The following is a 16,138-nucleotide window of genomic DNA, read 5'->3' on the forward strand; positions in this document are numbered from 1 at the left end:
AATCATTGTATAAAGAAAAGCTAAATATTTTGTTCTTCGCCTCTTACCCTTTTGCATCTGGTTTCTTTTTCAGCTGTTAAATGAATAACAACATGTTAAGTTATGAATTGCCACTGTGAAACAAGTGATGCTACACATACAAATGGCTAACAAAACCTGCTAAACTACCTTGATTGGTTTGGCCAGTTGGAAGCTGAGGGTATTGTTCTGGACTACACAACGAAATTTAAGGAAGCGGATGAAAATAGCCCTAGCCATAGCAGCATTCTCCATTTCAAAAATCATCTGAGATTGAAAGAAAATTAAAAACAATATTACAACAGTCAGCTGAGATCTTTTACTTTCCTTTAATAATGGAAATAGATCTGCAGATATTATGCAAGTAAAAATAAGTTTAAATTTGAGTTTCTTACCCTGCCATTTAGAGGCAAAACCTTCTTGAATTTACCATAGCGTTTGATTACGGTCTCTACTTCTTTGTTTGCCACAAGTGTTTTTGGTACATTACTAACAATGAGAAGGCGTTCTGGCAATGTGATGATTTCCTGTGGTTGGAAGGGGGAAAAAACATTGACTATAGAATAAGTCTGAGACATGATACAAGTTATTTCATTTTATTTTAAGTAAGTGTTATCCCTTCAGCATTTACTTACAGGTGATTTCTCCATGCCCATGATCACTCTGAAAACTGACTCCTTTGGGAAGAAAAGGATAAAACAGTTGGTCAGTACTAACCAGTATTAATCCAGAGTATAAATGTACTTGAGATGTAATGCACTCTCTCTTATAGACAACAAAGATAGCCCATTTTGCCAGTGTTGTGTTCTTAAATGAGAACAGAGTGTTTAAAGCAACTGGAAGTAATCCATGAATAGGTACGAAATTCAGTGAAAAGAGTGGATTGCTTTACAGCAGTACGTCACACAATATGTCACACCATCGTAGCTTTAATGAAGAAGTATTATTAGTACAGACATCATGAAAGAGGCTAAGAGACCAAAGAGAACGTTGACAGAAGAATCTACAAAAAAAAAGTGGGCATGATGTTGCAAACTTTTTGGTCTTGACGGTAGCTGTCCGTTAGCTTGTGATAGTCCAGGGGTTCTCAACTCAGGTCCTCGTGGTCCAAATTCCTGCAGGGTTTAGCTCCAACTCTAATCAAACACACCTGAACAACAAGCTATTCAAGGTCTTCAGACTTACAAGAAAGTTACAGCCAGGTGTGTTCGATCAAGGTTGGAGCAAAACTCTGCAGGAAAGTGGACCTCGAGGGCCAGAGTTAAAACCTCTGTAATACTCCAGACTTAAACAGAGGTTCTCAAACTTTTGGAACTAAAGCCCCCCAAAAGTCTCCCCTTTTATGTGGCAATCTTACAATTCACGGTTCAATGTTGGACAGCGCAAGCCTGATGTCATTCTCCACATGCAGTCATCACACTCAATCCCAACAAAGGCAGAGAGCAAGAGCTATAGAGGTGTCGCAATTTGGTATTGCTCTTTAAATCCACTGACTGCTCCTCTATCTCCACTGAAAGGTCTTTTCCTGGACAACTGAAGGGATTTCTGACCCAAATAAATGAACTGAAATCCTCACTGAAATATGACCGAATTGTTGTTTCAGTCCTTTAGCACTGACTTTTTGTCTAAAGGAAGAATGATGTTGGCATCTCTCCCTTCCATCGATGCATTCAACAAATTCTACCTGTCGAAAATGTCTGCAAGGTATGACAACTGCACTAACCACAGGAGTTGTCCAGGTACTGCGCAAGATTGGAAATCCGCATCAACAAGAAACACCTTTACCTCTGAACGCAATTAGTAGAGGCGATGTAAAACCAGCAGTGCTTTTTTCTAATGTAGAGCTCGACACTGTCAAATGTATAGCATGTGAAAGGGCCTATAGTATAGCAACTCTAAAGTTGCAAAAATACACAAAACTACAGTTGCTTTAATAAAACTGGGGTAAGAACCAACAATTTTTATGTTTCTAGGACATTTATAAAATATTTTTCCTCTTTATAATTTCAGACAGAGATGGAGTGCACACTCACGGTGTAGTTCAGGTCTATAGGTTGCACCATCATCTTTACGGTTATCTCTTTCTCTTTCACTTTAGCTGGGTTCTCAGAGCAGGCCTTCACCATTGCTTCAACTGCTTCTGTGTTGGGCATCTGTAGGTAGGCCTAAAAAAAACCCCCATACAAATACTGTTAAAATACATAATACAATACGATATAAAACAATATAATTAATAAATACTAATAACAATATAATAACAAAAAGACAACATCCATTTTTTAAATCAAGGATTTATGTAATTTTTGCAGTATGTCATTCAACAAAGACAGGAAATAGGAATCAGTGCCATTGACAATGGAAGTTAATCAGCTAATGTATACTTTAGGAATGTTTTTATTGTTCGCAACTTATAAACCAGCTCATATCAATCCCTTCTAGTAGCATGGATACATCAGCTAACTTTAGCAGAAAATCATTGTTTAACCATCATGGAAAAGAATTGCCAATTTTTTTTTTGATGGATACCAAGGCTTCCAAATTTGAGATTTCTGATCCAGTTTGTTTGCTAGCTTCCATGGCCGCAATATGCTGCGTTTTCCACCAAATGTCAACTAGTGATGTCGAAATACTATTGGGAACGCACATTTCAAAGCAAAGTAACTGGCTGTAGCATTGTTTTTTTTTTTTTTTAAACACATATTTGAACTTAGCATGTTTTCTAAATCTCTGCAAACATATTAGATTTTTATGCTTCAGTACAGTCAAAAAAAATTACATACAGCACCTTTAATGTTATTACCTTCTGTTGAGTGATTGCTATGACAGGAGTTGCAATGAACCCATATGGTTTAGCAAGATTGGTGAGGTCATCCTCAGTAACCCCTTCCTCTGGAAGATTCGTAATCTCGACTATATTTTTTCTCCAGGGTACTTCCTGTAGTCAAAGAAAGAAGGTAGAAGTAGTTATTATTTGTAAAAAATTACATATACTGTAAGTTTGTGTATATACAGTTTAGAGGGAGAACACCAAATAACATACCTTCTTTACAAACTTCTTGGCAACTGCGGTCTCTGCCAAATTACAAAAACAAATGTTATACAGATTGTCCAACAGGACCACCGGAACAACTACAAAGGAAGATGCAGTAACTTACCTGAACCCTTAACAGTGGGTTTAACTTTAGCTGCCTGTACCATCTTTTTGGGGTCGTTCGGTTTTGCCTTGGTCACTTGAGGTGTCTTGAAACCTGGAAACTCTTTTGCTTTAGCTGGGTGAGATGCCTTCACTGGATTTGCAACCTTCACTGGATTTGCACCTTTCACTGGATTTGCACCCTTCACTGGATTTGCACCCTTCACTGGATTTGCACCCTTCACTGGATTTGCACCCTTCACTGGATTTGCACCCTTCACTGGATTTGCACCCTTCACTTTTGCTGACTGAGTTGGTTTTGTCATGGTCACCTCTTTTCTATAATAAGTCACAAATACATTCACAGAAACATTTGTACAATGTTCAGGCATATAATCTTAAAAAAAAAAAAAGCAAAACCACTGCATGCATGAGAACTTACTTCTTAAAAGGTTTTCTCCTATCATCATTATCTCTTGCATCCTACAAAAGTGCACAGATTGGATTTAATGGCAGGGCTTGGTATAGTTCACATCTCTAAGTGGACCTGACAGAGTCAAACATACCTTCTCCATGCAGATCCTGATGACCTGACCACGAATTGACAGGCTCTTAAAGTTGAGCAGAGCTTTGGCATCCTCCTCTCTCTCCATACATACAGAAGCCTGAAGAGAGGAAGAATCACAAACGTTTGCTTTCACAAATTAGTGGCAATTTGGGGATGACAATCGCTTGAATGGTGGGTTCATTATTACTCTTAATGAAAAACACAACAACAAAACAGTATAATGAAAAACTCGCTTATATTAAACATAGAACTTTTATTAACAAAACGAATAAGATGGCGTTATTAGCAAAAGGAATAAGCATGGCAGACTCATTCCTGTGGTACGCTTGAACGTGTGTGTGTGTGTAAATTAGAAGTGTTTCTTCTGGAAGTTGCCACCTTCATCAGGGAAAGTTTACAGACTGCCTCATTAATGTTTGCAGGTTCCCAATTAGCATTGGGTTTAAATCCAAAATATTGCCAAATAGGCACTTTTACATTTTGCTTTGAAACCAAATCTTCCGCCATCATGTTGTCAGTAATCTCGCTGTCTTGCCTCACTCTCGTCACGTGAAATCTGACTCCTGCTGCTGATCTGTGCAGTGACTCTCGCTCGACTGAATTAACCAGGCACGTGCTGTTTTTAAATGGTAGAGTCTGTTCTCTAACTGAACTGAACTAAATAATTTGTATTAGTATAAATAAATAAATAAAATAAAAACCCACGGTGGAGGGCGCAGTATATGTAATCGGTGCGCAGCCGACTATCGCAGCAAGCCTAATGCTGAGAATTCATCTTAGCTATTACAGGAATAAATAACATTTTAAAATAAATTAAAATAGAAAAGTTATGTTAAACTGTTATATTAATTCACAATATTGCAGTGTTTAATGTATTTACCTCTCGAATCGCCTTCAGGAGGATGGCAGTGTATATCTTGCCAAAAGGTTCAATGGCATCAGACAGTTCTTTGTTGGTAGTCCCATGAGGAAGTCCAATGAGCCTCAGCAAACATGATGTGCCCGGGGCATCCCTGGCTTTAGGCTTCATATCATGCAAAAACAAAGATAGCAATTAGATTTCATATTTTTAGCACGGATACTCTTATCTTTTTTTTTTTTCAAAAGTGTTTTCTAATGACCCTGCAGCAAATACGACAATATAATGACCTTAAAGCCAAAGTAATTAAGGAAAAAGCACATTTACAACTGCATGTAACTGCTGTATGAAGATGTACCTTTGGAGTGCTGGGGGTCTTTGTGACGGAGGTTCTGCTTGACTTGGAGTATTCAGTTCTCTTAGGTGGTGAAGGACGTTTCCAACTACTGCCGCTGCTTCCCTTTGATGAGGAAGTAGAGGAAACGCTCTTCTTTTTTGCTAGCTCAGCCAGCAAGGCTGGTGCCAAGGACTTCACCACAGCCTTCAAAGTATTACTGTCTGTAATTGAGGAAAGCTCAGCTGTGGGGAAGAAAATAACTTCATGTAGTAGTACACCAAGTGATTTGAAAGCACAAAAAATAAAATAAAATACATTGCATTGCAAGAGCATTGTAATAAGTGATCTTACCTGATGACATGAGTTTCATGGCCAGTCGTTCACTACTGCTGGATCTCTGCTGCCGGGACGGGCTGCTCCGGCGGGGACTCGAACGGCGTGTAGGAGAGCGCCTACTGTAAACTGGAGACCTTGGTCGTTGAGATGGAGGACTACGGGACCTTCGTCTGTAAGGACTTCCTCGAGTCTTCCTATGGGGGGACCGGCTGTGACTTCTGCTACGCCGGTGCCTTCTAGGGCTTCGGGATCGGGAGCGTGAACGGGATCGTTTACGACGGCTTGAAGAGTCATGGTGCCGCTTCGGGCTGGGGGACCTGGAGTACGAGTGTGATCGGGTGTGCCGCTTTGAGCTGCTGTGTTCTGATTTGGGCTCAGGTCTGTGGATGATTGACATTCTTAAGTGAATTTGTGCCATTTAAATGGACAATTGTCTTAAAGTATAATATTATATATATAATATAAATATATATAATATAATTTTTTTTTTTTCACGACCTAAATGCTCAAAATTTTGGTAGGGATTTACCTTGAAACTGAGACAGACTCAACATTCCAGTCAGGGTATCTATAATAAAAATAAATATATGGCTTTTCGTTAGTTAAATGAGAATTTACCCTATGGAATTCTTAGGTAAAGGAGAACATGAGCAATAGGAGCAAATTATAAAACACTCACTGTTTCCTAAGACGCCTACAACTCTCAATGTGAAGATTTGTGTTCTGATGTTCAAGCCAGTCCTGTGAACAAAACAAAACAAAAAAAATACTTTAACAATGTCTTTGCTTTTAAAATAATGCTTTAATTATTAAGTGTTTTAAACAGTGCAATTGATTATAAAAAAAATTGGTGTAACAGATGACCAAGATCTGTAAGTAGATCTTAAAAAAAAAAAAAATAATGAAATACCAGAGGTCAAAAAGTAAGACATGATAAAGCTTGTTTAACCCACTATAGTCTCATTAGTGCATAACAAAAATGGTCCATGATTGTCACGACAAAACTTCTTCAACATTGAAAAAAACAAAAAAAAAACAAAAAAAAAGTCCAAAGTGTGTTCTTCAGGTATTACAGAGATCACCATCTGCCTTTTGTCTTCAGCACTGTGGAAAGTCATCAGGTCTGCCTTCACAATATTTTTTCAGCCAGTCCAAGGTCTTAAACAAGGTCTCAGCAAAATGGTTTTTCATCAGGCTTCCCCAGGTTCCCAGAAAACAGACCGATTCATTTTCTTCTGAAGCTGGAAATGGCTTGGAGTAGACAAGATGCAACTTTTTTTTTTAGCCATGGTTTACCAGTTGTATTATCTACTCTACTTACATCAGCTTATTGGCTTTTTTTTTTTTTTTTACCCACAATGAACTGCACAATTATTGAGCAACTGAAGTTAACAAACATTAAAATTTCATTATAGGTTTCTGATATTTTATTTCAGATTAAGATTTAGTACAGTTTTAGCTCAAAGTTCACCAACACATCGAAATTAATTAAACAGCAATCGAGACCCTTTACATACACCGAATAATGCAAAATAATGCAAACATCTTTCAAATGAGGCACTACTGGGTAAGAAGATACTCACCTTAATCTGGACACATTCAATGTTACATAGAGAGCATGTATGAGGAAAGATTCTTGGAGTAGCTGCTGAGTAATCATTCATCATGGTAGGAGTCGGAAGCCTCTTGGTGGTGGGCACGTTGATTGGAGGCGAAAGGAACGGGATCCAGTTGGCATTCGGACCACCAGAGATACTGTCCATGGCCATCATTGGAAGAAGCCCAAGTTGAGGCGGCATCTGCGCAGGAGGTCGACTGGGGGGTGGCAGAACAGTCTGGGATGCAGATGGTCTCACTGGGATCGTCTTCACGAGTCTTGGATCTACTGGTGGAGGTTTCTGAAGCTTTGGAACGGGGACTGGAGCTGGCTGGCACGGCTGAGGATGCTTTGTGATGTCCATGCCACTGAAGGGTGGTTTAGAGACCTCCCTCGCATACTTTGGTGACTCTTTAGGCAGGCGTTGTTCACTTGCATAGCCATCCGCGCTCTCCTCGGGGTAGCCAAATTTGCTAGAATGTCCATAGTCAATGACTTGAGATCTCGCATCAACGTCCCTTTTCACTTTACGCATACGGATGTCCCGCAAAATAAACGGTAGGTTGTCAGGAGTCAGCTGATCATCTGGATAGTGACTTAGAAGCTCAAGGTCCTCATTGGAGAGTCCAAAGCTGGCTAGGATGCTGCTGGCACTTTCAGAGGTGTAACGTGAAGGCCGCTGTTCTGGTGGAGGTTGGCTGTCCAAACCGCTTGATCCTCCGCCAAAACCTGAAGACTGGAACAGCTGTGAGGAACTGGAAGGACGATCCAAGCTTGACGATCCGAAGAGCTTGCTGGGGCCTTGGTATATGGACCAGTCCACCTCATCAGATCTCGAAGACCCTGAAAAGATGTTCCCTCCGGAGGAAAGCACGTCATCCCTTGTGTCCTTTCTCATGCGGGGATCTACTTTTTTGGGTTGCTGGAGCATTTGAGTGAGAAGGCGCACTTCCTCGCGGGCTCCCCGAAGGTTCTGGTCAATGGCGGCTTCAAGATCTGGGGAAATCTGTTGCTGCCGTTGTCCTAGAGAGAAGGGCTGGTTGACCAATCCCCCACGAGAACCGGACATTGAACCTGGGCCAAGACGGGCTGCCCCCAGCTCCATTCGAGGCTGTGACCCAAGACCATACTGGCCGGGCACAACGGGTCTCTGAGTGCTGGGGAACAGCCCTCCACGGGGATTATACAATGGATGCGACATGGTGACCTTAAGCAAGTTGAGCAAGGTCAAAGCAGGTGTTGCAATTGCAGACGGAGTGACGCTTGTGCCAGCAATTGCATTCAGCTGGTGCAGTGCCAACTGAGTCTTTATCTGTGCCAACTGGAGGGAGATGGGGCCTAAGACTGGCAGACTCCCAAAATGTCTCAGGGAATTTGCAACAGGGGGCACAAAACTTTCCAAGAACAATGAAAAGCTGGAAAAATTAGGGGAAAAAACACACAGAAAGTGTTATTGGCTTGTCGTCTTCACGTCCTCACACAGAAACTGCAAAACGGCTGCAACCATTTTCCCCTTCTGTCACACTCTCAAATCTCCATCTTCAAGGGATTAAAACAGGTTTCCATGTCTTCACTGAAGAAGAAAACAGCAAGCAAAAAAGGACAAGACAGACAAAAGAAAATAATATCACAGCTTTAGAGTATCTTTACACAACATTCATGCAGGAGTTTTAGTGGTTTTCTTTCTTTTTTTGGCCTGGATATGTACAGGGAGGGACAGACATGCCTTAAGACAGGACAACATGATAGGTCAGACTGTTAATTCATAGATATTAGACAAATATATATTATGAATACCGTGAGCAATATCTTGAGCTTTTTTTAATGTCAATGCTGGCTTTTTAAAATAAAACTTGGGAGTCTGAACGGTCAATACTGTCCATCCATGTAAACAAAGATCACACTAGGGTGATTCATCTTCGTGAACAGTTTAATGAGAAAATAAAGAGACTAAAAGAATCTACTGCTGTAAAATAAACTAAAGAGCTGCTGCACTAAAACAATTCTCAATACAACAACAAATTCTAAGTGAACAAGGGCTGTTTTTTCCAAAAGATTTCTACAATCTACTTAGGCTTATGGTGCTTTTGGGAAACGCAGTACACAAAGTAAAGCAAAGATGTGAATGGTGAAGCCCTACAATTCATCTTATCCTATCAACCTCAATATTTTTTTTCATATAGTGAAAATGTCAATCAAATGAAAGTGTTAAAGTCAACAAGAAACGGCATTTATCTTCCATAATATCACATTTTTTTCTAAGTTAAAAATAAAAATTGTAGGGCAGGACATAATTATATTCCAAAAAAAAAACCTGTCCTTAATGGCCATAATTGGCGTAACCTTAACAGGCAATAAAGTCGGCATGAAACAAAAGTTTACCATATCTATTTTTCAAATGCGTGTCATTTATCTTATGCTTTGATATATATAGGCTATTTTTTTTTACCTTAATCTTTAATCAAAATAAATTCTCTAATCATTTAGTCTGCTTAAGCCCTGTCCCTGCAGGCATGCATTAAAAGTATAGAAATTTAAAGAATGTTGGTAACCCAGACAGTTGACGGTAATGCTTGACTTCTGGGTTACCAACATTCTTTAATATTCTCTTTAAATATCTTCTGAGTTGAGAAGAAAGAAACTCATACAGGTTTGTAACAACATGAAGGTGAGTAAATGATGACAAAACTTTCATTTTGGGTGAACTATCCCTATAAACTGCATCCATTTTTTGTCCAATGCCCACATCTCAAAATCCAGTCAAAGTGTCCCAGCCCTACATTTTTTTTCTCAACAATCTGTTACTCTTTGATATCTGTCATAAGATGGAAGAATATGTATATTTCCATTTCATCATGGATTTACACTGTTGTGTTAAAAGTAGCCTAAAACAATATCAAAACAGTGCAGATGTCAGTCAAAACGAAAGATATTATGAACACATTTCTCTCCTGAATAACGTGCTCTAACATGCACAATGAGAATTAAATAAATGAGGTCAATTTTGATTTCAGTATTCTTCTGATTTAACTGATTAATTCCAAACTTTCTTATACAAAACTTTAAAGATATTGGTCTCAATATCAGAATTTGAATGAACATTAAAAAAGGTATTAACCACCATGCATTTGAAAACCAATAAGACTGGGTTTTGCATTGCATTTACTGTCATGACTCAGTAGGAAGTGTTTTAAAGAAAAATATTTACTGCAAAAAACAATTAAAAAAAAGTCTCAGACGTGAGGCCGCCATCCAGCGACTGAACACAAAATGTCCACTGAACAGCAGCCATTTCTGATAGCAGGCCTAGGTTTCATCTGTATTAAATGACAACCACTGGACAGCGGACACTAGACAGAGCCATTTTAGGGGCATTTTGAAGAAATACACAAACACAAGACGATGTTATAACCCACCCAGCATCTGCTTCAGTTCCCAAGGTAGCAAAACTGAAGCACATGGAGCACAACTAAATCATGTCAAACTGCAAAAAACACGTATTTGTGATGAGACTGACCAGCTGACCGATCGACCGTGAAGCGTAACTATAACGCTCCCATTACGACACCGCAAGATCAACCGTCGATCATTTCAATGGCGTTATAGTCTGGATGAGGTGTTTGCGTGATGTTTTTGTGACCAGTGGATCTCATACAAAAATGAAAGCGATGTTTAAATGCACGAAATACGCAATATGGGTGACCTGATGGGCAGATCGGTAGTGAAATCAACTGGATCTGTGCAGGCCTCGGGCTCTGCAGCTTCGCCATGAGTCTCGTTTACCTCGCTCTTCGTCGGCGTCGTCATTTTACAGAGCAACAAGCACTTTATTCGACAAAGAAATCGCCACATTTACACTACAAGCGCTATAGAACACTATTGCAATGCACCACAGTAACATACCTCGTATTTTAATATGTAAAATCTTACGATGGAAATGCGTCCGATGAAGAAAACGCTCCGATTTCAGAGGACGGTCGGTTTGAGTCTCAGACGTGACTAGTCGATCGACGAGTTGTAGAGCAATACATATAGTCAGGAAAACCAATCGAACCAGAACCCTTGTGATACGGAAAACTATCAAACTTTCAGTAATACGTAGGCTACAGACTTATTATTTCGCGGAAAGGGTGAACCTTTTTTGCATCCTAGGAAAAGAGAGACAGGTTTTATGCCGTTTCTCGTAAACAGCAGAGAGGGGGTCCTTTCCTTCAAGGATATCCAGGAGATGGCAGTGTTTTCATTTTCGAGACTCTGCTGGCTCAGGCAAAGAGTAGGCTAGTTGTTAAAACCTTTTACTGTCTATGGTTAAAACATCACGCCATAACAGTGTAGGCCTACAAACTACAAACGCCATGGTTCACATTTAGTGTGACAAAGCACCTGAAACTTAAGTTCCTGAGTAGGCTTAGATTTGGGCCAGTCATAATCTGATATTCTGAAGTTCAGACTCTGAGTTGCTGCATGTTGATGTTCTTGACATCTAATCCTTGTCACAAGGTCAGAGATTTTGGCACATCAATGTCTCTCTCACATTTCTGCAGCTGAACCGATCTTTCTATCACACATCGACTGTCTCACCGCAGCTTTTGAAAGAAAATGTATTCAAACTAATATTGAGATTTTTATTACTTTCGTTCTTTCATTCAAATTACGTTCTTGTTAATAAGACATTTAGTAAATCAATGATGTATTACCATGATGATTTTCAAAAAGCATTGCATTGTCTTCATTGTTGATTTTATGCTTTTGTAACTTGTAATTTAGTTGTGATCATGAGAAAGAGATTGGTTTGGGATGCTGGTAATGTCATGACTCAAAGAGTAACAAGAGAGCTGTTATTCGCTTTAGGTGAAATTTTATGCCAAGTGTTCTGGCTCAGTCTTCAGACTGGCTAGTGACAACTTTATTTAACCCTGATGATGTCATCATGTACCACATTATTTTTAGCCTTTCCCAAACATTTAGTGATATTAATGAACAATGTTTTGTGAATATTTCTAGCTCAGTTTATTGTAAATGCTTCTTTAATGTTAATGTTAAAGGGATAGTTCACCCAAAAATGAAAATTCTGTCATTAATTAACTTAGCTCAAATGTGCTGCTTAACACGAGAATGAATCTCATTGGTTCTCACACAGGCGGGACATGCTTGTGTGAGTTTACTAATGTTTACATGTGAATAAAAGCCTAAATTAATCTGTTCATCATATAAAGCGATCATGTCTCCTCAGAAAAATTAGACTAAACCGCTAAATTATATGGATTAAGCCTAGTTTACTGATCTCTTTATAAACTATTTGAAGTGCATAGCTGTCAATGGAAAGACAGAAAGCTCTCAGATTTCATCTAAAAGGTCTTCATTTGTGTTCTGAAGATGAATGAAAGTCTTAAGGGGTTTAGAGCAACATGAGGGTGACATAATTTTCATTTTTGGGTGAACTATCCCTTTAAAGAGTTTAAGCTCATATAGGTCTTATCTGAGATATAGCCTAGATCAAATCTTATTTTAATCACTTTCATATCTTTCATAGAAAGCCATTAGCTTTAATGGAATCTGACTGCTTTATCCAAACAAGTTTGTTTTGTGTTGTATTTTTAGGTTATGAGGAAACCCCCTGATCCCTCTCTGTGCATCATATTGCAGATCAGGCTCCATTAAGTGACCCAGAGAAGCTGTGTTATGTGGCTGACAACGTCAAACATCATGTAAAACACCTAATGCATACAGTAAGCCCCAACAGGCTGACATATCTGATAAATCACTGAACCTGTTTTTCATGCATCTTCCTTTCTGGTGGATAGTATACACTATTATTCAAACGACTGGGATCAGTAAGGTTTAAAAACAACAACACTTTTCTTTTGCAAGGACACATTACATTGATTTAAAGTGACAGTAAAGACTTTTACATTGTTACAAAATTTTTTTTGTTCTTTCAAACCTCGTATTCCTAAAATAATCCTGAAAAAAAGAGGTCACGGTTTTCTCAAAAATATTAAGCAGCGAAAAATGTTTTTAACATTGATATTAATAAGAAATGTTTCTTGAGCAGCAAATCAGCATATACGAATGATTTTTGAAGGATCATGTCACACTGAAAGGCAGGGTAGGTGATTTGTTCCAGAAACATTTTTTGTTCTGCTGATTGAAAGTCGCTTCAGATCCTAATAGCAATCACTAAGTTAAGTGGTCTAAATGTATTGAATGTATATATCGTCTGTGGAAGGCATAGGACCATAAAATGTTCATCCAATCATTGCGTTCGGACCAAATGCAATGATAAGATGTCCTACTTGCCTGTCAACGTATGTATTTCCATACCTCCGCGCACCTGCTCGTGCAGACCTTACACTCCATCAGCGCGTTTCATGCTCATGTTTCATTCTATTTTACAAGCTTTTGAGAACTCCCAAAACAAACTCCAGATGAATTTCGTTTTGGCCTGCTTTTGTTCGAAATGGCATCACATCAGTTCGTTCTTTGATTTCGCTTGAAGTATCGGAGCCTTTAGACAGACGTCAGTCACCGTGCAGCACAACCGAAAAAGGCACCTTTTACAGTTCCTCGTGAACCAAAACAACAAGCTTATACTGTATTCACGCCATAACTGCTGTAATTTGGAAGAGATGGAAACCTGTAACGTTATACTAGGACTCATATTTTGCGTTTCTATGTCAACGCTAACAACAATGAATCCGAAATGAATCTACAGCAATCAGGTGGTACAACTAGATCTCTGTAAGTTGTTTATGTTCCTTATTATTGTAATGTTATGTGCTTTGAGACATGAGGTAATTTAACGCCGTCTCTCATCTCGTGACTCTTTGCAGACTCTGCTGTGCGTTCATGTGTTTTGAAGGAGGCGTGGCTGTGGAGACGCTCTGAAGGGAGGGTGGGATCTTATACTTGGCTTATAATTACTACTATACTTGAACGGTGGCTAACAAGTTTGATCATTATGCCATTTTTTTTTACCATATTGCCATAAAATTAACATTATTCGATTTTTGTTCCTTTCCATAAACTTGGCAAGCCCATACCTACACCCTGAATATTTACTGTACTTGACCACATGGGCAGAACTCGGTTAACCAGAAGGTCAAGCCTGAGCTGTGTTTACCAATTTGATGCAAATGGTTTCTACGGTCTATTTAGGCTTATAATGCTTTTGGGAAACAAAGTCCTGAACAGTTAATTGCAGTGAAAGACACAGAATAGAATAATACTTTCACACTCACTTCTAGTCCTATTGCTCATCTCAGTTTTCCTCTCTCCCTCTTTTCGTCTCCATATCCTTCTCACTGACTCTGGTTTATGTCCAGGTCCAGCATAGTGACAGACCAAATTCATTTAAGCACCAGAGGCCAATTTCAATCAATAACAGTTTGGACACAAAGAGAGAGAGATAGAAAGCTGGCCGCGTTACAAACACTCAGACAGGAGCGACGGAAAGAAAAAGAGACATGATGATAGGTGTCATTTGCACGGGACTTAGATAAACTGTTCGCCCTTTTCATCCCTTCCCCTTCAAGCATTATTGTAGTACTTGCACTAGCTGTAGCTACATTATCGGCAGCTGGCATGGCACCATTTGTCCTTGTCTGGCAGGAAAAATTATGTGGACAGTGAGGGGTCCCGTTAACAGATAACTAATTAAATATAACAAGAATAAATGCCCCCCAGGGCTTGGGGGAATACCAAACACTCAGCGCTACAGGACAAACTCTCACAGGAGCCCTTCAGTTCTCAAAAGGTCACGATAACATCATGTCCTCATGGCAGATGGAGCTCAGGCTACGAGTATTTTCAGTTTGCATGTAACCCGCTGGGTCTTATTTTAGACATCTAGGTTAAGTGTCAGATCAAAGAATAATTCAGATTATATATTGTGCATTCTGTTTATTATATTAAGGATCTATTATGCCATTTAAAAAGTCTTGATTTTGTTTTTGAGCTCTGCTAGAATAGGTTTTCATGCTTGAATGTTATAAAAACACCGTATTTTTCACATATTTTACAGTGTTGCAGCACCTCTCTTCCCAGTCTGTCAGTAACGCTCTGGCTGCATCTGAAATCGCATACTCTCTTGAGTAGGTACTTATTTTAAATTTAAAGTTATTACTTCATGACCGACTAAAAAGTACGTTCTGTATAGGATGAGTGTGTGTAGGATGAATGTAATCTGGACGTACTGCATTTGCCATGTTGTCTTTATCATGTGATCTACCAGCGTCAGTATGTCGCTTCACTGTCAGTCACAAATCCTCTCCTGTGGCCTCATGGGACAGTAAAGGTACACGGTACAAAAGTACAAAAGTACAAGGATGACCTAATTTCGGATTCTGAAGTGCACATATGGACATGTGCACTTCAGAATCCGAAATTAGGTCATCCGTGTACTTTTTGCCTACTTTTTACGATTACTGTGAATTTGGACATACTCCTTTTTTCACATACTTTTTTCCCCCTACCATATAGTTGTAAAGTATGTGCTTTCGGATGCAGCCTCTGATTAGTTAGTCTCTATAAAGCCCCTCCTTCTGAAAAGCGCAATGTGCTCTGATTGGTCGGCTTGATCAGTGTGTTGTGGTCAACCACTTAAATCGTGTTTCTTAAATGTCACGCCCCTTACCATAACCACCAGTTTCAACAACTAACTCAACCAGGGCCCGCCCCTTTATTCTGTGTATGCCTTGGACAGGAATTATTTAAATGAGGAATATTGTGTGTTAGTTTCCGGAAGAAAACTCACGACTACAATGGAGGCGTTTCAGGGAGTTCAGGAACAGTGACACAGTGATATAGAGAAGAATCGCCTTTGTAGTGACTTTGTGCTTTATAACTTTGCAGACCTTTGTATGGCTGTACATGTAAGAATATTAATGTTCATTAATTGCACTGTTTTGTGCACTGTCTATGCATGGCTTTTAGCCATGTTTTGTGGTCAGACCACATGCAGTGAACTCTGATTCATTGTGTGGCTTTCTATTGTACCCCTGTAATATCTGTAAGGTAGAAAGCAGAATTTTTATGTAGCCTAATTAACATTATATGAACTAATGATATATTTGGATTTGATTTGTAAAACATACAGGCATAATATACCATCCCGTTGGACATGAAACATGGTCACCTTATCATTTAAATTTTTTACAGTGAATTTCCGACAACCACAGCTGCTGTTTTTACATGAATTTAACAGGATTATTTTTTGCAGTGTCGGGTACCTCTATATTATGGTCTAATTAATGTTAATGTTTTGGATTGGTGTTGAATCTGAAAGAACA

The 16,138-nt window shown here is 39.2% G+C and overlaps 1 protein-coding gene across 2 annotated transcripts in view; it reads right to left on the reverse strand.

The window, feature by feature from the left end:
* The window catches only part of znf638 (zinc finger protein 638), a 34,207-nt gene that overhangs the window by 6,671 nt on the left and 11,398 nt on the right, over positions 1 to 16,138 (reverse strand). The window contains exons 1-17 of one of the 2 annotated variants that reach the window (XM_081359775.1): positions 10,752 to 10,850; positions 6,835 to 8,263; positions 5,931 to 5,992; positions 5,781 to 5,819; positions 5,267 to 5,631; positions 4,937 to 5,157; positions 4,600 to 4,743; positions 3,718 to 3,816; positions 3,594 to 3,634; positions 3,174 to 3,490; positions 3,059 to 3,090; positions 2,819 to 2,953; positions 2,052 to 2,183; positions 654 to 695; positions 414 to 545; positions 169 to 285; positions 48 to 73 (exon numbers count right to left, since the gene is read on the reverse strand). In XM_081359775.1, coding sequence (XP_081215901.1) covers positions 48 to 73; positions 169 to 285; positions 414 to 545; positions 654 to 695; positions 2,052 to 2,183; positions 2,819 to 2,953; positions 3,059 to 3,090; positions 3,174 to 3,490; positions 3,594 to 3,634; positions 3,718 to 3,816; positions 4,600 to 4,743; positions 4,937 to 5,157; positions 5,267 to 5,631; positions 5,781 to 5,819; positions 5,931 to 5,992; positions 6,835 to 8,049 — 3,119 coding nt within the window. In that variant the 5' untranslated portion in view covers positions 8,050 to 8,263; positions 10,752 to 10,850. Of the gene's footprint in view, positions 1 to 47; positions 74 to 168; positions 286 to 413; positions 546 to 653; positions 696 to 2,051; positions 2,184 to 2,818; positions 2,954 to 3,058; positions 3,091 to 3,173; positions 3,491 to 3,593; positions 3,635 to 3,717; positions 3,817 to 4,599; positions 4,744 to 4,936; positions 5,158 to 5,266; positions 5,632 to 5,780; positions 5,820 to 5,930; positions 5,993 to 6,834; positions 8,264 to 10,751; positions 10,851 to 16,138 lie in introns of those variants that run through there. The other variant, XM_081359774.1, reaches the window with a different exon arrangement.

This window comes from Scardinius erythrophthalmus, assembly GCF_964197995.2.
Source record: "Scardinius erythrophthalmus genome assembly, chromosome: 2".
Lineage (NCBI taxonomy): Eukaryota > Metazoa > Chordata > Actinopteri > Cypriniformes > Leuciscidae > Scardinius > Scardinius erythrophthalmus.